We start from the raw sequence: 23007 nt of genomic DNA on the forward strand, positions 1-23007 counted from the left end.
GTCCTTCGTCACTGTGTGTGATCTTGGTGGGACTCCTGGCTCCCTTAGGTCAGGGGTTGGCAAACTTTCTCTGAACAGCCAGACAGTAAATGTTCTCAGCTTTGTGAGCCAACAGCCTGTCCCCACAGCTCAGCTCTGCCATTAGTACAAGCTGGCCAGTGGTCTTCTTCCAGGTGACCATGTGTCCAGCCAACATTACAGGTTCTGTTGCTAATCAAGGAAGGGAGGGTGGATACTGGGGACATCCTGAGACTGGCCGTAATGCTTGATCCCATTGGGACCAAGCCACCATAGACAGCGCCTGAGCGGGCGGGAGGGCCAAATGCTAATAAAACTTTATTTATGGATACTGAAATGTGAATTTTATGTAATTTTCACATGTTACAAAATGCTATTTTTCCTGTTTGTTTGTTTCTAACTCTTTCCCAATATAAAACCATTCTTACAAGAAAGAACAGCTGGAAGGATTTGTCCCTTGGACCAGAGTTTGCCAACCCCTGCCCTGTGCATACCTGGAGGCTATGCCCCCCATGTCCCACCAGGGTGGGATGGGGAAGAGGGACACCTGGTCTCACCTGGTGGGAACTGGGCCTGGACACCTTGATGTCGTCCCATGGGGTTCTTTATCGAAGGCCATCTGGCCGGGCCTGGCTCTGTGGAAACACCCTCCTGGTGCTTCTAGTTGGGTGGGGAGATGGAGAATTAAACTGGCTGGTGTGACCTGTGTAAAGCTGGCATGCTGGGGAGGGTTCTCTGGGGGATCTCAGTTGGGATCTCTGGCCTGAGATCTCAGGGGCAAGCGGTGGCCGGGTGGGGACAGCTCCCTGCTGAGCGGCTGTGGGGTACAGGAGTGGCTCCCAGGCATGGTGCAGCACCCTGGCCACTATCCATCCACCCTTTCCCTTCTCCCCCCAGAACCTCAACCAGAACCCTCGGACGTTGCTGCCCAAGTTCTATGGGCTGTACTGCGTGCAGTCAGGGGGCAAGAACATCCGCGTGGTGGTCATGAACAATATTCTGCCACGCGTGGTCAAGATGCACCTCAAGTTCGACCTCAAGGGCTCCACGTACAAGCGGCGGGCCAGCAAGAAGGAAAGGGAGAAGAGCATCCCCACCTACAAGGACCTGGACTTCATCCAAGACATGCCCGAGGGTCTCCTGCTCGATGCTGACACCTTCTCCGCGCTCGTCAAGACCCTGCAGCGGGACTGCCTGGTGAGCCTGTGTCCCTGACCCCCCCTGCTGAGGGGGAGCCCAGGGCCAGAGAGGCTCCCTTGCCCTGGTGGTGCAGGTGGTTAAGGGTGCGGACGCCCCCATGTGGCCTTGAGCGTGTTGCTCCCCTTTCAGCCTCCGGGACGCTGGTGAAAGCTAGTGCAGCGTGAGCTCCGTACCAGGCTCTCTCTGTCTGTCCCCGCTCCTTGAAGCAGCCCCTATGTTCTCATGGCCCTTAAAGGGCACCTCATTTCCAGACACACCCCACCACGAAGCACACGCTGGTTCCTTGCAGCCCTCTTCCATAGTTAGGTGCTCTTTAGGGAAAAAGAATGCCCTACCGGGCTCTTCATGAGCCTTTACAGTTTCAGCTCACCCCTCCCAGCCTGAGAAGGCAGGCCACTCACCTCTCTAGAGATGAGGAAACAAACACGGTGAGGGGCCCAGCCCGCCAGGGCCGGGCTGGGTCCTGTGTGGTCCTCTGCTCTGCATTCCCAGCCCCTCAGCTCACTGCCTCCTGCTCCCAGACCCCTTTGAAAACTTGACACAAAGTTACCAGAAAATTGCCCCGATGTCTCAAGGCCTGGCGGCTTCTAGGAGCCCATCCCCTGAGCCTAGGTGCCGGGAGCAGGTGTCACGTGTGCAGCTCCCAGGCTCCTCAGCCGGTGTCAGGGCAGTGGGAATGCAACGCTGGGTGCTCTGGCTCTGGCCAGTGCCGGCTCTGCCTCCGTCTACCCTCTGCATGGCCTGTCCTTCCACCCTCGCTCGGCCTCCTGCTCTGTGAAATGGGAATGGGGACAAGATCTCCCCACATGACTGGGGACTGAGTGGACACAGATGCAGAGTGTGCAGCTTGGGGTCCCCACCAGCGTCGGGGGCAGGGGGACGGGCGGCGTGTGTCCTCCTGACCCCTCCCCCACGCCTGGCAGGTGCTGGAGAGCTTCAAGATCATGGACTACAGCCTGCTCCTGGGCGTGCACAACATCGACCAGCAGGAGCGGGAGCGGCAGGCTGAGGGCGCCCAGAGCACGGCAGACGAGAAGCGGCCGCTGGGCCAGAAGGCACTCTACTCCACGGCCATGGAATCCATCCAGGGCGGGGCTGCGCGCGGGGAGGCCATCGAGACGGACGACACGTAGGTGGCGGGGCTTCCAGTTCTTGTCTCTGCCCACACTGCCTTGCCAGGCGTGAACACGGGCAGGACGAGTCGGCATGGAAGGCAAGAAATGACAAAGCAAGGGAGGCCAGAAGCCTGTCTGCCCAGTTTCTGGCTTGTACACAGGGACAGCCGTGTCTGCCAGGCCCTGTAAGGGGCAGACAGATGACGCACAGCTGCAGCCAGGTGCTTGGACCGCAGTGTTGCGGAGTAATCAGTGGATTGAGGCCACGTGGGAAACACAGATGTCTCCTCCCTCCTGCTGGACTGCACTGTCTGAGCACAACCTGACAGGTGTTGAAAGACGTCACAGGAGAAGGTGGAGACAGCTGGGGATGAGGGCGCCCATTTATAGCAAGATCCCTAACCCAGAATCCGCCAATGAGCAGGATTGAGAGCGTGGCTCCCCCAAAGATGAGTGGCGGCCACACCAGGTGACAAGGTCACAGAGTTTAGAGAGGAGTCTGTCCCCCGACCGCACCCACTCAGCCTCCACTGCCCAGCCTGGTCCTGCCCTGGAGTCTCAGGCTTTAGTTGGGGAGACAGACTGACAGCATGCCCCCCTCGTTGGCACTGGAGACACTGGGGCTGGCGTTCTCTGTGGAGGGTCGTCCTGGGCACTGTGGGGGCTGAGCAGCACTCCTGGCCCCTACCCACTCGATGCAGGAGCACCCCAGTCATAACAACCACAGATGTCCCCAGACATGTCCCAGTGTCCTCTGGGGGAGGAGTCACCCCGGGTGAGAACCACTGCTATAGACGGGTCAAGATTTGCCCTTGTCACCATGCACTGACCACACCAGGAACCGGCTGGACTCCCCACTTCTGTTGCCCTGTTCTGTCGTTACGTGGGCGCTGGAGGAGGAGGATGGCGTCCCCCTATCTTCAGCTGGGGAAACAAGCTCAGAGATGGGGTGGAGACCGCTGTCCTGAGTGCACAGTCAGCTGGTGGTGGGGCTAAGGCTTAATCCCAGCCCGGCCACTGCACTAGGTCACCAGCTGCAGAGGACAGACGAGCCAGGTGCAGGATTGTGACTATAGTGAGGTGCGGGGTAGGGGCATGTGCAAAGGCTCTGCGCAGCTGGCCCTGACCTCAGACCCTCCTGGTATTTGTAGGGTCTACACAGGGCCTGGAGGGATGGCAGGCCGCACAGGTGAGCTCAGCAGTGCATGGAGTGCAGGGAGCAGAGCCTGGGCCTGGTGGGTCTGGGGTCATGGTGGCTTTGGGACAGCTGCTGCTTCGTGTGACCTCACTAACCACTTTGGGCCAGGCATGTGCAGGTCTGGGGCTGCGTGAGGTGATCCACCCCCCAGATTGTACCCAAGAGCCCTTGAGGCCCTGTCTGGGAGTATGCGTGTGCATATGTATGGATGTGTGTGCAAGTGTGTATGCGTGTGCGTGCATGAGTGCACTGCAAGTATGCCTGTGTGTACGTGTGTGTACAGGTTGCATGTGTGCATGCGTGTGTGCATGTGTGTGCACCTGGGTCTCATAGCTGGGACCCCTTGGTAGCCTCGGGCTTCCCACTTTGAATTTGTGAGCTGGCTGGGAGAGCTGCTGGATTCCACAGCAGGATGGGGTTCACAGGTACTGGGACCCCCCTGAAGGCCCAGCCAAGCTGCCACCCACAGGGGACGGGCAGACTCTCAAGCCCAGGGTCCTTCCATCCTGCCTGCTCCTCCCTCCATCCCCGAGTGCCCTGAGTCCCAGCCACCTCCAGCGTAGGCTCGTAGCAGGCTGGTCCAGCCCCTGTCCCCCGTCAGCTGTGGGGTGCTGATAGCACTCTGGGCCTCTCTCCCCAGGATGGGCGGGATCCCCGCAGTGAATGGCCGAGGGGAGCGTCTGCTGCTGCATATTGGGATCATTGACATCCTGCAGTCCTACAGGTGGGTACCCGGTCCCCAGACACACTCGCTCGCAGAAGCCCGGTGCTGTGCCTTCTGGAAGGCCCCTGCTTGGCCACCCTCCTCCCAAGCCCTGAAGGGAGGCGTTTGGTTCCGGACGCAGCAGTTCCACCTCTGGGATTCGTCCTAGGGACTCTGTGATGTCAGAGGCAGGTCAAGGTTTGCATGAGCCCTGGGGGTAGGTAGAGCACTGCCAGCCGATCTTCCATCCAGCCTTGTCTGCCGAGCACCATCTGTGCCAAGTGCTGAGTGAACAAGAGCAAGACAGAAATGCCACTTGTCTGTGAAGCGTGCATCTCTGAAAAGTTCCTACAAAAGGAAGAAATACAGGCGCCAGTGCCACATGCCATGTGCATGGCAAGGCCTCAAGAAACGGGCCCCTGAGGCTTTACCTAGAGCTTACAGCGGGGATGAGAGGCAACCCCGTTATCTGTGCCTTGGCCTCGGTGAGACTTCTGCAGCGAATACTTTTTTTAATTGTTGATTTAATTGTTTTTCATTGTAAGAGTAACATATCATATAATCCAAACACCGTGGAGGGCAGGTTGTGGGTGTGGCAGTCCCTGTTTCCCCCCCTCCATACCTCCACCCCATTCCCCAAAACCTGCTTGGCATTGGGTGATTTCTTTATGTGTTTTTCTCTTTTTTAAGTACAGCAGGTCCTTGAAAAAGTGGCTTTGTTCAAGGTCGTTTAGTTACAGTGTTGCTGAGGTGCCTAGGAACAAGACTCTAGTTTGTATCAGTCAGCCTCTGGTGAAGCTGGTTTCATCGCACATTGTTTCACTTAAAGTTGCAGAACCTGCCCACAGTACGTGAGGACTTAGTGTATATTAATACAAACAGGCTCCTGCCCGTTGATGTTTCACTGCCTCTTTTTTCCCCACCTGAGGGGCTGACCTCCCTCGTCTCCTACAGGGATCTCCCAGTCAGTTTGGAGCAGTTAGGCAGCTTTCCAAGTAACCAGCCAGAGTCTCTGCCCAGGCCCCAGGTGGGGCTGAGAGGGCAGGTGGCACGTGGCAGGCAGGCAAGTAGGGATAGGGGTGTTGTAAGGGCTTGTGTGCAGAAGAGGGGATCCTTTCCTCTGAAGACTTGAGGCGGGGCATCCAGAAAGGCTGCCTGGGGGAGGCAACATTATCCCCAGCCCAGGTATGGTGTGGGGGCCTTGCTGGGAGCCACAGCACAGGGCGCTAACTCCAGCAGAGAGGAAGGTCAGGCTCCAGGAGACACTGGCTGGCTGTTCTCCAGGGCCTTTTCACTTTCTTCCCCAGAGCAGCAGTAGTGGGAGCCGCCAACATTCAGGGAAGGGGCAAGGTGAGACAGGAAGGGGGGTGGCACCTGGCTGATGAAACAGACAGCCTAGTTTCTCTATACCTGGACTTCTCCACCTGTTCGATGCCAGGAGCACCTGCAGTCGTGATGACCACTAGTGTCCCCAGATGTCGCCTGGTGTCCCCTGGGGACAAAATTGCCCTGGTAGAGAAGCCCTGGACCTGCAGGTTTGGCTGACGTTCTGGGTGTTTTCTCTCTGCAGGTTTATCAAGAAGCTGGAACACACCTGGAAGGCTCTTGTCCACGATGGGGTGAGCGTCATGCATTCACTCACTCATTTGTTCATCTGTCAGGCCACAAACGTAGTGATCGTCTTCCTGGGCACAGGTGCTAAAGAGACAAGAGACATGTTCCCCTTTCCTGGAGTTGCTCTCTAGTGAGGTATCCCTGTGACAAGACAGTCACAGGCCAAGGGGTCAGGGAGCCATCGTGAGGGGCACAGGAAGACTTCCTGAAGGAGGGGACTCCCAAGCTGAGTTGGAAGGCTTCCGAAGGACAGCCTGACTGGGAAAGTCAGGGGCCAGCAAGGCAAAGAAAAATCTGGAAGCATGACTGTGGAGGGGGTCTTAGCCAGGAGGCCGCATAGCTCTGGCCCCTGTTGCCACGTGGGCATGTGGCCCACTTTGGCAGGACGTCTTAGTTGAGGAAAGCTTGCAGTGCACTTTTGCCTGAGTGCTGCCAACACATAAACGCTGGCAGCGGATTATTTCTAAACATAACAGACTGTGAGGACCAACCAGTGGGGGCCAAACAGAGCCCATCTGCGGGCTCCAGGCAGCCCTTGCACACCAGGTCCAGCTGTGCCAACAGCCAGCCGGGCAGGAGCCTCCTCTCATAGCTCCCTTCAGACCAGTTCTTACTAAAGTGCTAAGGCTGTCCATGTGCCTGTAGTCTGTAAAATCCAAGGTCCCAGTAATCCCCCACGCCCCTCAGAGTGTTTGGAAGGTCCAGGTGGGAGTTTCCAGAATGTGCATCAAGAAGGTCCGGGTGGTGTTCAGCTGGCAGGAGGCTCTTTCGCGACGTTATAAACCCACAGCGGACAGGAGAGCTGTCCTGATGAGGCTGGCTGTAACCTCCCAAACAGGATTTGGGTCAGACCAAGGAGGCGCCAAAGGTTGACCACGGTAACCATCCAGCTGTGAGCAGTCGGGCAGGGTGGGTGACCCTGTGGTGTTGGCATCGTGTCCCTGCACACCCCTCGTGTTGCCGTTGGCCCCTGACCCAGGTGACTGGCCCCACCTCGCGCTCCAACCAGAGGAGGCGCAGAGGAGCATAAGGGGGTCGCCCTTCCCTCTAAGAGCAGAGAGACTCACTGTCCTGACTCACACTCCATTGGCCAGAATATGGTCACATGGCCACACCTCAGTGCAGGAAAGGATGGGTAATGTAGTTTTGATTCTGGGAGTCTGCGTGTCTAGACAGGTTCTGTTATGTTACAGCAGGGGGAGGACACTGGGCCATGTCTGGGGACATCTGTGGTTGTCACACTGGGGGTGCTCCTGGCATCAAGTGGGTGGGGTCCAGGGATGCCGCTCAACACCCCACGGTGCCCAGGACGGCCCCCCACAGAGTGACCCAGCCCCAGTGTCAATCATGTCAAGGTGGGCGGGCCATACCATAGAAGGTGAAGAGACTGTATCCTGGGGAGCAATAAGGAGTTTGCCTTAGGGGCCCGACGTACTGAGCACCAACTGTGTGCTGGGCTCCCTGCCTTACGTAAATCCTGGTGAGCGTAGTGGTATCCAGTCTCCCTGTTGCACAAAAAAGGAAACCCTCCACGAGGGGCAGTGCACTGCGCAGGCTCACCCGATGGGGAGCGTTGGGCCAGTCGGGTCTGCCCAGCGCTAGTAACACCAGCGTCCACCCGTCACGGCCGATCAGCTCTGCCCTTGGAGTGGCCGTGGCCGTGTACCAATAAAACTTTCCTTATAAAACAGGTGTTGGGTCATGCTCTGCCAACCCTGGCTTTAGAGAATTCCTCGGGGTCCTTTATTTTGATATTTGTTTACTTCTTTGAATAGCTATTTTATTCACGTGGCTCAAAAAATTAAAAATACAAATGGGTATATAATGTGCAAATCTCCCTCGTGCCCCCACCTGCCACCGTTACCTGATCCCTGGGTCCCCTCCAGCAAGCCCCATGCCGTGGCCCCATCGCCCCCTCCACAGAGACGGTGGCACCCCACACCCACAGCAGTCTGTCCTGTGGGACGTGGGGAGTGATGGCGCTCACGCCCCTGCTTGCCCTCGAGCCCCCACTTCTCTTCACAGGACACCGTCTCCGTCCACCGGCCCAGCTTCTACGCTGAGCGCTTCTTCAAGTTCATGAGCAACACGGTCTTTCGGAAGAACTCCTGTGAGTCGCCCTGACCCTTTGGGAGGGAGGGACCCGGGGTGTGGAGAGAGCAGGGAGACCCCAGGTGCCTCGTCCTGCCACTTGGTCAGCCATGGGCCTCAGTCAGGAACTTGATCCTGAGAGCGCAGTCAGGCAGCCCCCCTCGCAGGACAGCACAGGGCCTGGCGCCTGCTGTCCCCGTTTGAGTCCTGGCTCCACCTTGTCCTGCCTGTGTGACCGAGCCAGTGGCAGTCAAGGGCCTCAGTTTCCCTATCTGTACAGAGCTGTGAGGGAGACATGTTTCACACACGTGGCAGGTGGGCTTGGCCCAGCACCGGCATTCAGTGGGGCTTCCCATAGCCTCGTGCCATCACCAAGGACGCATGGCCTGGGTGGGCACCGCGGTGGCTGGTCATTGGCCTAACGGGCCATTGTGAGGGAGAGCACAGGGTGAGCAGTGACGGCCCCTGCCCTGTCTCAGGTGGGTGGTCTCAGGAGGTCCCACATCTGTGCTGGTCCTTGAGAGTCGTGGACTCTGGTGCACATCCCACGCTGGGGTCCCACGTGCCACTGAAACGGTCTTTCTCCCCACGTGTCTGTCTGTCATCTGCTCCCCTGGCCCCCTGCCCCCAAAAGTCAAGGTGCTTGTTGGCCTTGGTCACTGTTTCACCAGTGTCCACCCTGGGGCCTAGCACACAGTAGGAGCTCAGTAAGTATCTGTGTGTACTGTACTCCCCGGGCCTCCATCCCCATGGGGCGCTCCACACGCAGGGCCTCTCTCCCAGCCCAGGCCCAGGCCAGCCCTTTGTGGGCTGCTAGCCAGCCCTGACTGCCTAGCGCTGGCTCGTAGAGTCAAGACTGCTGCACATTCTGTGACATCTAGTCAGTAGCTTGAGACCCACTGTGCCAGGAACAGTTACACCATAGAATTCAGCAAACACCACAGCCCAGCTTTGTCTCCAGAGAGCTGGTTGTTAACTTCACCAGCACAGCACTTCCTGGAAGCTTCTTGAGGTGGTCCAGAGGAGTCTGCTGGCCTCTGGGGACTGGATGGCTATGCACAGGGGAATCGACTGTGTGCCGGGAGCTGTGCGGGCCACCCTGGGGCAGAGGTCGCGAGGAGTAAGGAGAGGGTGGTGATGGGTGCTGATGGACCAGGCCTGCAGCAGAGGGCGTTACGGGTTCACCTGCCTCGCTTGACGCTGGTATTGCAGATGGGGACACGGGCCCTGGGCATCGAGCCCTGCACTGCCCAACGCCTTCCATTTCCTTATCTGAACGTTGGGCCACAGGTGGAGTGGGCTGCGACAAAGGGGATGAGACTCAGTAAAGTGCTCAATAAACATTGGCAGCTGCAGATTCCGGTTGCTGTTTCCAGAGGACCCAGGGTGGGGGTGCCAGGTTCCATCTGTGTCAGTGGGCAGAGCCAGGCAGAACACAGGGCAGGGCGTTCTCGGGGAAGGACGTTGCTTTTGCCCAGGCTTGAGGGGCGGGCTGGATGGAGGCGGAGGGCGGGGGGCGGTCATGTGTGCAGGTAGCAGGCCTCTTGGTGCCCACATTTCTGTGCAAAAGAGGGCTGGGGGTCTGTGGGGCCCTGCCTTGGTGTTGCTGCCCCAAGCACCCCAACTGCCCTCCCTCCACAGCCCTGAAGTCGTCACCGTCCAAGAAGGGCCGCAGTGCCTTGCTGGCCGTTAAGCCCCTGGGGCCTACAGCCGCCTTCTCAGCCAGCCAGATCCCCAGTGAGCGGGAGGACACACAATATGACCTGCGGGGGGCCCGCAGCTACCCCACGCTGGAGGATGAAGGTGACCAGGCAGCGGGAGTGGGTGCATTTGTGACGGGACAGATGAAGGGGCCGCTGAGGAAAGTTACTGTCCCTGGAGGTTTGGAGGGGCGCAGGGAGCAAAGCAGCAACGCGGGACAAGGAAGGGATCCCCTGAAGCTGAGCCAAACCTGGATGGAAGGGCCCTAAGTCACAGTCCCCAGCTTCCAGTCCAAGATTTGCAGTCCCCTGAGGAGTGGGGAGCCCCTGGGACTGGGCCTTGGGAAGAGCTGCAGGGAGAACTGATAGAAGGCGCCACTCAGGGAGGTGACAGCCTCCCTGCACGTCACCAGAGGTGTACAGAGACCTAGAGGGATGAAGCACTCGGTGAGGTTGGGCCAGATGTTTGGAAGGTCCCTCCCAGCAACTAGGATTAAAGATTTCAGGCAGGAAGGGGCTGGGGGAATAGCATGAAGGAAGGGAGATGCTGAATGTAGAAAGGTCCTGGGGCAGGACTGCGCCTGGCATGTTGGAAGAACAACAAAGAGGCCCTTGCGGCTGGGACAGAGTGAGCGAGGGGGAGAGAGGGAGGAGGTGAGGGCAGGTTGGTGACAGAGCAGGTCAGGCAGGACCGCTGGGAGGCGGTTTGGATTTTAGTTTGAGAGCAGCAGAAAGCTACCGAATCCCATGTTGTGAAGAGTGCTGGTGACCTGCGGGAACTGCGGTAGAGCCCGGATAGGGCAGCCCTGGGGGCCTAGCTCCTGACGGTGCCCACCACCTCGTCCCCACAGGCCGGCCCGACCTCCTGCCTTGCACGCCGCCTTCTTTTGAGGAGGCCACCACCGCCTCCATAGCCACAACCCTGTCCTCCACATCCCTCTCCATCCCAGAGCGGTCCCCTTCGGAGACATCAGAGCAGCCACGGTACAGGTGAGCGGAAGCGGGCATCTTCCTTTGGGGTCTCTGTTGGGTCTGCATCCTGGGAGGCGGGCCAGGTAGGGAGACTTGCCCCACCTGTTCCACCTGTTCATCTTCTCTCTTCAGGCGGCGCACACAGTCCTCCGGACAGGATGGCCGGTGAGATGAGACCCCAGCCCCTTCCCCTCCTGTCCCCTCTCCTGTCCCCACAGTCTCCCCAGCTCCTCCCTTGAACGCCCCCCCTCCCCCGTCTTCCCCTACTCTTCCTCCCTTCCCTTCCCCCCTGCACAGCTCCACCTCCGCAGTTCTACCCAGAGTCCCTCTTTCCTGGGAACAGATTTAAGTTGACAATTGATCGATCGTCAGACTCTAGAACTGCACAGAATCTGGAGTGACTTTGTGTTTCTCTTCCAACTGGGGGCCCAGAGGACACCCTCTCCCCAACGTCTGTTGATCCTTGTTTTTTCTTTTTTCTTTTAAGAGATACGAAAGGGAACATGTGAAAGGCCTGCCCCTGCCCTAGGCAGGTCCCCTCCCCTGGCAGCACCTCCTGGATAGGGCTTTTTGTCTCTTTCTGGAGATATTTTATGAATATACGAGCAAATATACACTCGGGCCTGTTTCTCCCTTTTTTTTTTTTTTTTTTTGACACAAGCAGTGGCTCTGCCCCCACTACCCCTTGCTTTGTCACTTTTCCAGATGAAGGTGTCCCTGTGAGCAGCTGGAACCTTTGATGGGCTGTTTGCCCTCGGGACACTTGGATTGTTCTCAGTTGTTTGATCTTGTCACACTACTGCAGTGAATAGGGGTTCCTTTCCACAATTAGATTTTTGGGGATAATTCCTGCGAGGTGGAAAAAGTCATGGTACAAAGCACATGTGGTGGAAAGTGTGTCTCCTGTCCAGCTGCCTGCTCTGACATTACTGGCCTTTGTGCCTGGTTCCCGGAAGGTTCTGACCCACCTACATCAGGGGCCTTGGCTTCTGGGTTCTCCAGAACTCTCCCCATCCCTAGTCCAGGCCCCAGGCAGGTGCCCAGCCACCCCAGGAGTGGAGTAAGGATCCAGGTCGCCACTCATTATGTACCTGCTGGTGCCAGAGTCACAGGATGGCCCCAGGTGGACAGTCAGTCACTGCCCCCTTGCACCCCCGAGGCGGGTGTGGCAGCCAGAGGGACCAGGAATGGGCTGGACCTGCTCAGGGCGTTGGTCACGTGGCACCTGGAGATGGCACCTCACCATCCCACTGGGACTGAAATCAGCACCAGCCTAGAGGAGCTTGGTGGACGCTCCTGAGGCCCAGGGAGGGTGAGGAGGGCAATTGAGGCCTAGCTTCCCATTGCCTCCAGGCCACAGGAGGAGGTGCATGTGGAAGAGGATGTGCAGCAGATTACGGTGCAGGTGGAGCCCACTTGCAGCGTGGAGATCGTGGTCCCCAAGGAGGAGGACGAGGGGTAAGTGGCCACTCAATCCATGTTTTCCAGTTGTCTGGTTCCTCGACTTTTGCTCCTATCTCATTGGCCATGTGTGGTCATGTGACCCACCGGCAACAAGGCAGGCTGGAAAATGTAGTCTGCATTCCAGGGAGCAGGGGCTGGGAATGGGGTTCAGGCACTGGGGTGTTGGGGACCTCAGATTAACTTGCAGAGCTGCAGGTAATGCTTCAGTCCTGAGATTGTTCCTCATCATGATCTTCAGCTCCTTTTCCCCTTCCCGCCCTTGCTCTTAGCCTTGCCTGCACTTGCCAGAGGATAACTGACCAGTTTCTTCAAAGAACCACTTAGTCACCCTTTCTCCCATCTTGTTTTGTTCTTATTTCATGCACTTTAACTCATCGATAATTTCTTCCTTCTAAATTCTAGTTTGTTTTCTCTCTTGTTTCTTTTTCTCCAATATAGGTTAAGTACTTAAGTTCCCTTTTTCTCTTTAATAACAAGGTGCTTAAGGCTATATGTTTTCCTCTGAGTACTGCTTTTGCTGTATCCTATGAGTTTTGACATGAAGCAGTTTCTTTTTACATTGGATCATATATGGATAGTGATTTTCCTTTTAATGTCCTCTTTGATCCAAGGCAGTGAATTTCAACCACCTGGGGTAGTTCTGCCCCCAGGGGACACTGGGCCATATCTGGGGACATCTGTGGTTGTCACAACTAGGGATGCTTCTGGCTTTGAGTGGGTGGGTGCCATGGTGTTTCTCAACACCCCACAGTGTTCAGGACGGCCTCCCACAGAGAATGACCTGGCCCTGACGTCAACAGGGTCCCAGGAGGAGACACCTTGAACTAAGGTTTATTTAGGAGTGTCTCTCCACTTCTGGGTACTTAAGGATTTTTTTTTTTTAACCTTTTAGTACTTCTAATTTTACTAGGTTTGGAATTGAAGAAAGTAGCCTTAAAAAAAAATCGGTGCTATTTTTTTTTTAAACATATTACAGTCTTTATGGTCAAGTATAACATTCATTTTCATTTGTTTTTTTTTCCTAATATCTATGGACATATGGGAGAAATGTGTATTCTCTGTTGGGGGTATGGAAAGTACTCTGTAAGCTTGTTCTGTCCAATGTATTGATTGCTGGCATTCAGTTTATGTTCTTACTTGTTTCTCGTCTGTGTAGTTTATTTAATACTATAATTTAGCATTTCTGTTCTAATTTAAGAGACCTTACTTAGCGCTCACAGTACATAGTCCCAGGCTGCATTTTGCCATTAAGAGTTTATTACACACACACACACACACACACACACACACAGTCTCTGCCAGTGTCTGCTTTTTTGCTGTTAACCGAAGTCTTACAGTGTAATGTGTCATTCAGCCTTTGTCCAGACACAATTTGACCTCACACATGACCGGAGAACAACTTCTCCACAATTAGAGGCACTCTGTCACCTCGGAGCTTGTCATTTTCTTCGTGAGACGAAAATCACAGAGCGATCACATAGCCACCAGCCAGGCCTGGGCACGCTCCTTACCTCTCTGAGCCTCAGTCTTCTCGTCTGTGACATGGGACAGCAGCACCCTCTCCCTGAGGGAGAATCAGTAGGTTCATTCACACAAGGCTCTTGAGCAGGCTCATAGTAACAAATGCTTGGTGCCATTTGCCCCCACTTTACAGATGAGGAAGCTGAGGCTCAGAGAAGGAAAGTAAGCTCCAGGATTGCACAGCGAGAGAGTGGTGGGGTAAGGTCGGTGCATGTGCCCGAGTTGGGGAGGGGTCTAGGCGGGCCAGTCAGTACCTGGGCCGCAGCAGTACTGGTGGGAGTTGGGTTTAATTTGGCTTCCTGAGACTTTTGTCTCTGTGGTGACACACTGATGAGGGAGGGAGGGGGCAGTAGGATGGGGGCGCGTGGTGGTGTTGCTGAGAGCCCCGCCTCACGTCTCCGGTGTCTTTCCCTGTCCCCAGGGTGGAGGCTTCCCCGGCCTGTGCCTCTGCTGCTGTTGTAGAAGCAGAAACCACCAGCCAGGCCTCAGAGCCCGCCAGCCAGGCTTCGGACGAGGAGGACGCGCCTGCCACTGACATCTACTTTGTAAGTCCCCGGGGCTCTCCTGTCAGCAGCTTCTCAACCAGACACGTGCTTACCCATGCACCCACATGGCACACATTGCACACGCAGCCACACCTGCACACATGAGCTTGTATGCATGCACACACACATCCTCATGTACACACACTCCCACGTTTGCACACGGTCACACTGACATGGACACACTCGCAAGGTGCTCACAGACACATCACACTCACTTGAAAGGCATGCACACACGTGCACATGCACTCACGCACTCGAGCACACACGTGCTCGCCTCAACATGCACATGCACATGTTCTTGCACACCCACCAGCACTCTTACAGTGTGCGCTTGCACGCTCACAGACACTGGCATGCTCTGGAACACGTGCATACTCACATGTGTGTGACCGCCGCGCCCGGCCACTCAGGCCGGGCCATTCCAAGGCCCAGGGACTGCCGCCTCCTCTCCTCCCCGACCTTGTGACCATCCGCCTGTTGCGAGCCAAGGCCCCGGCTGTGCCCCCCGCCCCCCGGGAAACATGAGAGTCCTCGTGTTCTCAGCCGTGCCGGGCCCCAGGGTCACAGGGCAGCGCCGGGCTAGCTGAGGTGGACTGGAAATGCTGTGGGTCTCCTCCTGCTGGGTGGTGGGTGCGGCCAGGGGGGCTCCTGAAGGGGACGAGGGGACTGGTAAGGGGCAGGTGAGCCTCACACTGTCAGCGTCACTGGCCAAGGACATGCGGCTGCTCCTGGACAAGGCAAGGTCCCTGAGAGAGGGAAGGGTCCCTGTCCTGGGCACCAGGACCTCCCTCTTCCAGAGCCGGGGTCACCTCCCCTGCCCTTGTATCTCCCACAGGCAGACAGGTTAGATGAGCCAGGAGGCTGGGTGAAGTAGTATTCGCTACTTGGGGCCGCTAAGGCCCCAAGTCTAGTCCAGTGGCCCCTGACAGTGAGTCAGGGGTCAGATGTCCCCAGTTGCAACAGGAGGGCCAGACGCTGCAGCCCAGTTGCCCACCGTCTTCCCAGACCTTTGTTCTCATCTCTACCCCTCCAATGGAAGGTGAGCTGGGGACTCCCCACTGCCCTGGTACCCGGCCTCCAAGCCGCCGGGCCTTGGGACAGTTTGGGTGAGCCCAGCCCTCCTGTCACTGCTCTGTAACTACCACCATTCTGCTGTCCGAGCCAGTGCTGCCAGGTCGTGGGGTGCCTGCCAGGCCTGGAGCAGTAGCTGGCGAACCATGTGTGCTGCCACCCGGCCTTGTCTCCCCATCCCTGGGGGTTGGTCAGTGTCCTGTTCTCTGGATCAGTGTGTGAGGTGGCTGGGCTGTGTCCTGTGAGTGGGTGGCCGGGCCCTGTGTGTAGCAGAGAAGGTTAGTGGCCAGTGTGACCTCGCCACCCCGAAACCCTCCTCCTGCTTGTCCCTCAGCTCACCTGCCCCCACCCAGCACCCGCTCTGCCTGACCTTTTGCCTGACTGCCACCGGATTCCTGTCACCTCATCCTGTCCTCTCTTTGCCTCCTCCGCCCACCCCGCCCGCCCAGTTCATGGATGGGAGGTACTGGATTTACTCTCCCCGGCATCGCCGACTGCGGGCCATGACGCTGAGCTCCTCAGGGACTGTAAGTGACCACAGCAGGCCTTCAGGGAGCCCCGCTGCCCGGAATAGTCGGGAGCCTCAGGGCCTGGCCATCCCATTTCCTCTGAGAAGGGACCTGGGGAAAAGAATCACACAGCCGAGGGCAGCTGTGCGGGTCGCTGCACTGAGTGCGTCCCGCAGTGATGTTGCTTAATCCCCTGGGAAGTGGGCATGAGCGACTGGCAGTTGCACTGCGGGGGCCCAGGGGTCTGCATCTGACCCCCAGCCACAGGCCGTCTCTGCCCGTCATCCCAGCCTCCCAAGCCAGGGACGTGTGGGGCAGACACTTCTCACTTGTTTGGACCTTGATGCTGACAGCTCCCCAAGGGGCACGTCCCCCTCTGATGGGGACTATCACAAAGGTCAGTGACAGGTTGTAAAGCTGGGCTCTTAGGTGTAGGTGAGCGGAGCTGGTATCTCCATACCCATTTCACAGATGGAGAAACGGAGGCCTTGGTTCCCCAGGGAGCCCATGAGAGCACACGGTTTAGTCAAAATCCGGGTGCAGACCCCAAGCAGCCCCTGTGTGTAGTAGACACTTGTCTACCCAGTGTGCTTGGGACGCTATGTGGCTGTCATGCAGCGATGGCCTTCTTGTTATTGTCGTCATGAGCAATAAATGAGGGGCCCAGATCCGCACAGCGTGAACTGGCAGAACAGGGTGAAGAACTGAAGCAAGAATTTCTGTTCTCGAGAGGCAGACCCTCAGAGGCTCGCACCCCGGCCCCAAAGCAAACTCCTCTGCAAGTCCCTGGGTGTTGGGTGCTGCCGAGCCACCCCTCCCCCAGTGCCTCTCGCCACACTCTGTCCTCCTGAAATGGGACGCTCCCTCCCAGGGATGCTCCATGATCCAGTGGCTTAGGATATACAGCAGCCCTCAAGGGCTCCCCGGGGGAGCATTTTGCCTGGAGGGGGTTAACCCAGATTTTGAAACAGATACCTGGGGTATGGAGAGGAAGAGGACAAGGCGTCTTGGCAGGTGACACAGCGGAAACAGAAGCGTGGGGGCTGGACGGGAGGACAGCTGGATGAGCGGTGGGAGAACCCTCAGGCAAGCAGGGAGGACATGCCCATGGCCTGATTTTAGTGAGGTCACCACCACTTTCTAGATGCCTCCCTCCCCCAGGCTCAGCTCTCTGCAGGGTTCCAGTGGGGAACCTTGTCCCACGTTCTGAGCCCCAGCAGGGCAGCTGCCCCAGCAGCCACCCTGTGCTGGGCACTGGGCACAGTCGTCACCCAGATGGCCCAGCCCCAGCCTCCGGGCTCCCAGGCGGGCGGGGGTGGCAGGTCAAGCTGCCACCAGTGGTCAGGGGTTTTTGTTGTTCGGTGACTATGTGAAGGAACAGGTAGGGCCTATGCTGGGGTCTCACTCTGCTGCCCCACGTGCCTGTGTGCCAGTCCACAGGGCCTCCCAGGGCGCTGGGCCAGGCACCACGACCTGAGTGATCGGCCTGCGTGGCCCACACAAGCCTGGGAATCTGGCCTGTGAGGGCAGGTGTAGAGGCAAAAACTACAGGAAGGAGCAGGCACAGAGATGGGGCGAGGCAACAGGTGGGCTAGGAGGGGCGGGTCTGGGGGCTGCTTGGTTGTGGCTGTGGTGGGTTTAGGGGCCCTGGGACACCCAGGTGGACATGGTCAGGGCAGGTGCTCCCGTCAGAGGCCAAGCCAGGGGTCTCTTGGCATTGAAGGCCAGGGGTGGGGGCTCTTGGGAGCCAGGAGAAAAAGGAGGAGAAAGCAGACTGCGGGAGCCCTGAGGAGGCCTCCAGGGCCTAGGGAGGTTCTTTAGGTGGGACGTGCGCCCACCCCCTGTCTGACACAGAATGGGGGACCCTCCCTAGACACAGCTGGAAGACCAGCCCCCCACCACCACCACTCTGTGGGCCAACAGCCCCTGGAGTCCACATGGCAGGCAGGATCTGAGGTTGGGGTGCTGCTGGGCTAGAATGGAAGTTGGGGTGCCATGGGGAGAGGACAGCAGAGCACACCAAGCCCCTCCACCCTTCCTCCTCTTCCTGCTGTGCCCGGCCCGCCCTGATTGCACTCAGCGCTTCCTGCTGCCCATCCTGCCTGCTCCAGCCACTCAGCCCCAGAGGCCTGGCCCCCAATCCTGCCTCGCCCAAGGGCCATCCAGGTTGGGGGCAGGTCCCCAGGGAGAGGGCAGCCGGGGGCTGAGCTACCCACTTGTCCCGCATTGAGGGTCCGCCTCTTTTATTTCTGTTTCTTCCTTCCTCCCTCTGACCTCTCTTGTGCCTCCTCACACCCTGCTCTTCTTCTGCGCCCTTCCTGCACGTGCCGCCCGCCCGCTCTCCAGCCCACCGATGACAGGAGCTGGGTTTACTCCCCACTCCACTATAGCACGCAGGCCCACCCAGCCTCCGACGGCGAGAGCGACACAGTAAGTGCACCCAACCCACCAGCCTTGCCCACTTGGCACCATGACGCCCCCCCCCCAGACACCCTAAGAACAGATGGGGAGACAGGTCTTGGGTGGGAGGGGCAGGCCTGGTCTCTTACTGCGAGCTGGCCCATGGGGTAAGTATTGGGGCCTATGTCTGGCCTTCATGCCCATATGTCAGCAGTGGGGCCAGGCACCACCGTGGGAGGCCCAGCGGGTGGGGGTCTGGCTCCCGCCCATTGCGCCCTCACCCGCCCCTCTTGCCTTCTGCAGTAATCTCTATGTAGTCACCGACCCGGAGCAGAGTGCCCACTGCCACCCTGGTTGCTTCCTGGAAGCGCTACCCACCCAGTTCAGCCCAGAGCGTGGGACATGCCGCCTGGCCACCGCTGGACTTTGCTCGCCCACGTCCTCCCCTCTGCGACGGTCGCCAATGCTCCAAGCTGCAGAGTGACGGCCCAGGCTCCGTCAACTACCTATGCCTTTGATACTGTGAACCTTTCTGAATTTCCAATCACATATTTATTTTGGGTCCTTACTCTTTGCACAGAGATGGTGGCACATGTGTGCTTTTTTTAAAAAAAAGAAAGAAGAAAAACACAACGGAAAAAGAGATTCCATTCCATGCACTTTTTTCATTTTTTGCTGTGCTTGCATGTGTCTTGCTGAGGGAACAAAGCCCATTGGCTTTGGGGACCTGCACCCCAGTGGCCTGGTCACCCTGACTGAAAATCTATGCTCTGAGTCTCAGCCGGCGCCGCCCTGCTCCGCCTCTCTCCATCTTGGATGGAGCTCCTAGAAGGAAAGGGCCATCGGGTCCCTACTGGTCCCCAGGGCACCTCTGGAGGCCGCCCACCCGCACCCAGCAGCCACTCTCAGCTCAGGTTTGCGGGCTATGTGCTGTACATCCATCCTTGGGGGAGGCTGACCGGTGGCCTGGGGGTGGCTCTCCACCCTACGGACCCTTCCACTTCTCAGTGTCTGTTTCTCCACCACCACCACCACCCCAGATGACTTGGGAGCAGGAATCACCGGGCAGCGACTGAAATTCGGACACATGGCCGCCCCCTCTCAATGGAGCTCAGGGCTGTGGCTGTCTCTCTCCTTCACATGGATGGCTCAATGTTGGGAGGACAGGGCCCAAGTGATGAGAGACATCCTTTCAAAGCAGGATTTCCCCCAACACGTCCAACTCTGAGAGGATGCGGCCAGGCCCTCTGCCACGCGACTTCCGGAGAGCTTATGTCCTGGAGCAGGGGCCCTCCCCATGGGCAGGCCACACGGCCTAGAGGGACAGACCCTCTCCAGCAAAGGTTCCCCCCAGACTTGGGTGGGCAGGCTTTCTCATTTTTAAATGATAGTGACACCTGTGACAGTTAAAAGGGGAAGAAATTCTTCATGAAAAACAATTTTTTTCTTTGGTTTGTCATCTTCAGGACAGCCACTCCTGGGCCCAGAGTCCCATGGGGTGGCTGCCAGAGTACCCTGCTGTGTCTGGAGGGGGCTGCTGGAGCCAACAGCTTTGCAGGGTCTCTCCTGCCGCTAAGCAGATTCACTCCCACCTCCTGAGAGGTGGAATGTCAATGATGGCTGCCTCCTGCCCGCTCTGCAGACCCCCACTGCAGCTCCACATGGGAGGAGCTGGGAGCCAGCTCAGAGTGGAAGCCGTACCTGGAAGAATTTGTGACCAGTCCTCGCCTCCCTGGTAGAGGCTGAGACAGCTAGAGACCCCACCAATCCAGGAGTCTGATTTTTTGAGTCTGTTGCGAGCTGTATACACTACTGCCTCTTGTCCTCCCTTGTACAGCCTGCTGGAGGGAACCTGTTGGCCTGGCTGCCGTCAGCTCCTCCCCGGAGAACTAGACTGTGCCCTGGGGGTTCACCCCTCGTTGCCCCTGGGGCAGCACCTGGCTCTGAGCAGGGTTGCCGGGGACACTGCACAACCTGGGGAAGGTGCCCCCCCAGAGGACCTGTCAGAACAAGCTGGTGGGTGGCCCAGACTAGAAGCAAAACGGCCTCCTCTCCTTCCTATCTATGGAGGATTTGTCCAGATCCTGGGAGCGCCCTCACCTGGATTTCAGACCAGTGCAGACATGCCGGCCACGTGCCACAAGTCTCCAGTCTGTCCCTGACTCATCCCACCAAGGGGGCAGGCAGGCTGAGCGGGCAGAGCTCTGAAGATACATCTTGGACCTCGAGGATGAACCGGGACAGCTGTATCACCCAAATGCCGACGTGGGCATCCCCACCCAGGCTCCCAGAGACATCGTGAGTTCAGGTGGGGATACCCAGAGCAGCAGCCACAGTCCTTAAGCAGTGGGCGCTGTATCCAAGGCCACCTCGGCCTCCGGGAGCTATGAGGAGGGGAGCCACCCGCGTGGCCATCAGGTCCCCGGTCCCTGCTGGGCCCCTCAGGTTCTCCCGAGTGGATCACGGAACAAGTGCATGGTCAGATGCTGACTTGTAGGAGAAATTTGCAAACCTGGATATCATGACATTTCTATTTTCATGTTAAGTCATGAAGATCCCATTGGAGACCATTTTGTGTTACATTCTTTGTCCCATTTCAGAGATTGGTAACCTCAATGTTAAAGTGGTCCCAGAACTGTTTGGATGTGAGGCATTTTTTTATTCTTTTTGGGGGTGGGGGGAGGCAAGACCTTATTTATAATATGTAGTGAACTCCTGACCTTCGCCAGACCGCCTGCCAGGAAGTCCCTGGACTCACCCAGCTGTTGCCCCGCCCCCTCCAGGATGGAAATCTGTCCATTGGCCAGTTTCCCTCCTGGGTCATGCCCCTCCCTCCATGGCTGCCCGTCACTGAGAATGTGGGCAGCATCTGACTTGCTGTACTGTAAAAACGAAAAGCATTTCTTGAGACTGACAAGTGGGACTTTCTGTGAGTCCCCTGCCAGCCTCCTCTCACTACCCCTCCTACCACCTGGCTCAGTGCAATACTCCCATCCCCAGTGGGGTCCCTTGCCATGGTACTCTTCCTTGCAGCCCCTCGGTCTCCACCCCAACCTCATTTTTATGGCTGACCTGATGTTGAAACACAACGAAACTGCAAACCTTGTGTGTCTTAATTTTCACCAGGGGTCCTGTGTCCTCAGCCCAATGTCTGGTGTGCGACAATCCAGAGCACGGCCTCATGTGGGCGCCTCTGACCGTGCAGCCACTGCTGGCCCCATAACACTCGTATGCAGCCCTGGGCCCCATCCCTGCCCCTTTATACGTTGAAGAGATCTAATAAATTGGGTAAGAAGCTCTGTCGTCTCTTTGCCTCTTTGCTTCTCTGTGCGTTCATTCCCCTGGTGTCTGGTTGGGAGTTTGAGGACTGGCTTTGAAAACCCTCACGAGATTTAAAATAACAAAATGCAAATTCCTTAATAAGGGTGGCCTCTTTTGGGTTTCAGTTCAGCTTGAAAAACATTTAAAAGCTTCTGACATCAGTGCAGCCTAGCTCAAAGGAACAAACACTCCCCAAAGTTTGTATTCCTTCTGCCAGAGTGGCTCAAACTGACTAATGCATGGACCCCTTTTAAGGGGAAAATATTTCCTCCAGACTCCCAATTTTAGAAACATTGCATTGAAAGGTCTGGTCTGTGAGTGAGCCCTGGAAAACCCAGTTGTGATCATAGATGGAGATGCAGAATGGCATAGTTCATTTGAAAACCAGACACGCAGATGATCTCGGATGTGCTTTCCTTATGTTCAAAGATTAGTACGCAAATACTCTCACAGATGCATCTGCATTTTGAAGATCATGGGGCCAGGCCCCCCTCCCATTTGGGGCCATCCCATCACCCGAACCACCCACATCCCTTGACTAGCAGGGTTATCAGAGTGGCGGGAGGTGGCCTTCCATGTTTCCTTTGGAAGGCTCCCTCTGTGCCACCACACCCACCCCGCACCTGGGTACCAAACAGAAGCAGAGCATACAAAGCCACATTTAGGGTGGTGTTAGGAAGCTATATTTTAAAATAAACATTTAAAGAATTGCCTTAAAATATTAAGTACCATCCTCTGGGGTGGGCTGGGGGAGCTAGGAGCAGGACTTCTGGGTCCTCCAGATTTCCTGGCCTCCAGTTCTGTTCCCTATGGTCCATCTTCTCCACTAGCCCCACGGGGACTCCTCCAACAGCCAGTACCCCGTTCATCCCTCCCTCGGCTCCCTAGCACTCACAGAACGAAGCTGACCACCAAGTTAAAAATCGCAGCTCTACGCTTCCTCTTTGGGGTCGGGAGGGGAGGTGTTAAAATGACTCTCTGAGCCTCAGTTTCGCCATACGTAAAATGGGTTGATGGGGAACTTGGAGTTGAAATTCAAATATTAAAAAAAAACAAAAACAACCCCTGAAATACATGGGCTCGGACCTACCATTTTGGCGCTTCCCCAGCCTCGAGGGCCAAGGGACCTCACTCCCCAAACAGGCCTGTACTTGGCCCCACCTCCCTGGCTCGGCCCCAGGCTACGTTCTCTTGATTCCCTCCTCGTAGGCCCCGCCCACACGAGCTCTGCTGCTTCCCTGGACCCGCCTCTTCTTGGTACCTCTCCCCTGGACTCCGCACCACTCAGTTCCTGGTTCGTCCTTGCTCCGCCCACAGCGTCTCGCGTAATCCTAAAGCACGAGGACCCACATGGGGCTGCCCCTAGCACTACCTGAAGGGCGAGACCCCGACTCTGGAAGCCACAGTCCGGCTGGAGTCCATCACGCCTACAGTGTTTGCAGGAGGTGGGAGGTTCCAGGGCGTCCGAGTCCCCGCGGGATGGGGTGGCAGGATGGGTTCTTATCTCCCGGCTCAGGCGCGGACGGGACAGACCGGCGCGCGCCACGGCCGAGGAAGGCCCCTGG

General features: G+C 57.4%; 1 protein-coding gene across 3 annotated transcripts in view; it reads left to right on the forward strand.

Moving 5' to 3' along the window:
• Positions 1-21420, forward strand: part of PIP5K1C (phosphatidylinositol-4-phosphate 5-kinase type 1 gamma) — a 51298-nt gene extending 29878 nt beyond the window's left edge. The window contains exons 7-19 of one of the 3 annotated variants that reach the window (XM_033133864.1): positions 916-1215; positions 2142-2347; positions 4172-4255; positions 5805-5853; positions 7874-7958; positions 9581-9742; positions 10491-10629; positions 10744-10776; positions 11965-12069; positions 14018-14141; positions 15662-15739; positions 18068-18151; positions 18425-21420. In XM_033133864.1, the coding sequence (XP_032989755.1) occupies positions 916-1215; positions 2142-2347; positions 4172-4255; positions 5805-5853; positions 7874-7958; positions 9581-9742; positions 10491-10629; positions 10744-10776; positions 11965-12069; positions 14018-14141; positions 15662-15739; positions 18068-18151; positions 18425-18427 (1452 nt within the window). In that variant the 3' untranslated portion in view covers positions 18428-21420. The remainder of the gene's footprint in view (positions 1-915; positions 1216-2141; positions 2348-4171; positions 4256-5804; positions 5854-7873; positions 7959-9580; positions 9743-10490; positions 10630-10743; positions 10777-11964; positions 12070-14017; positions 14142-15661; positions 15740-18067; positions 18152-18424) is intronic. The other 2 variants (XM_033133865.1, XM_033133866.1) reach the window with 2 other exon arrangements.
• Positions 21421-23007: the final 1587 nt, after the last annotated feature.

This window comes from Rhinolophus ferrumequinum, chromosome 18 (genome assembly GCF_004115265.2).
Source record: "Rhinolophus ferrumequinum isolate MPI-CBG mRhiFer1 chromosome 18, mRhiFer1_v1.p, whole genome shotgun sequence".
Classification (NCBI taxonomy): domain Eukaryota; kingdom Metazoa; phylum Chordata; class Mammalia; order Chiroptera; family Rhinolophidae; genus Rhinolophus; species Rhinolophus ferrumequinum.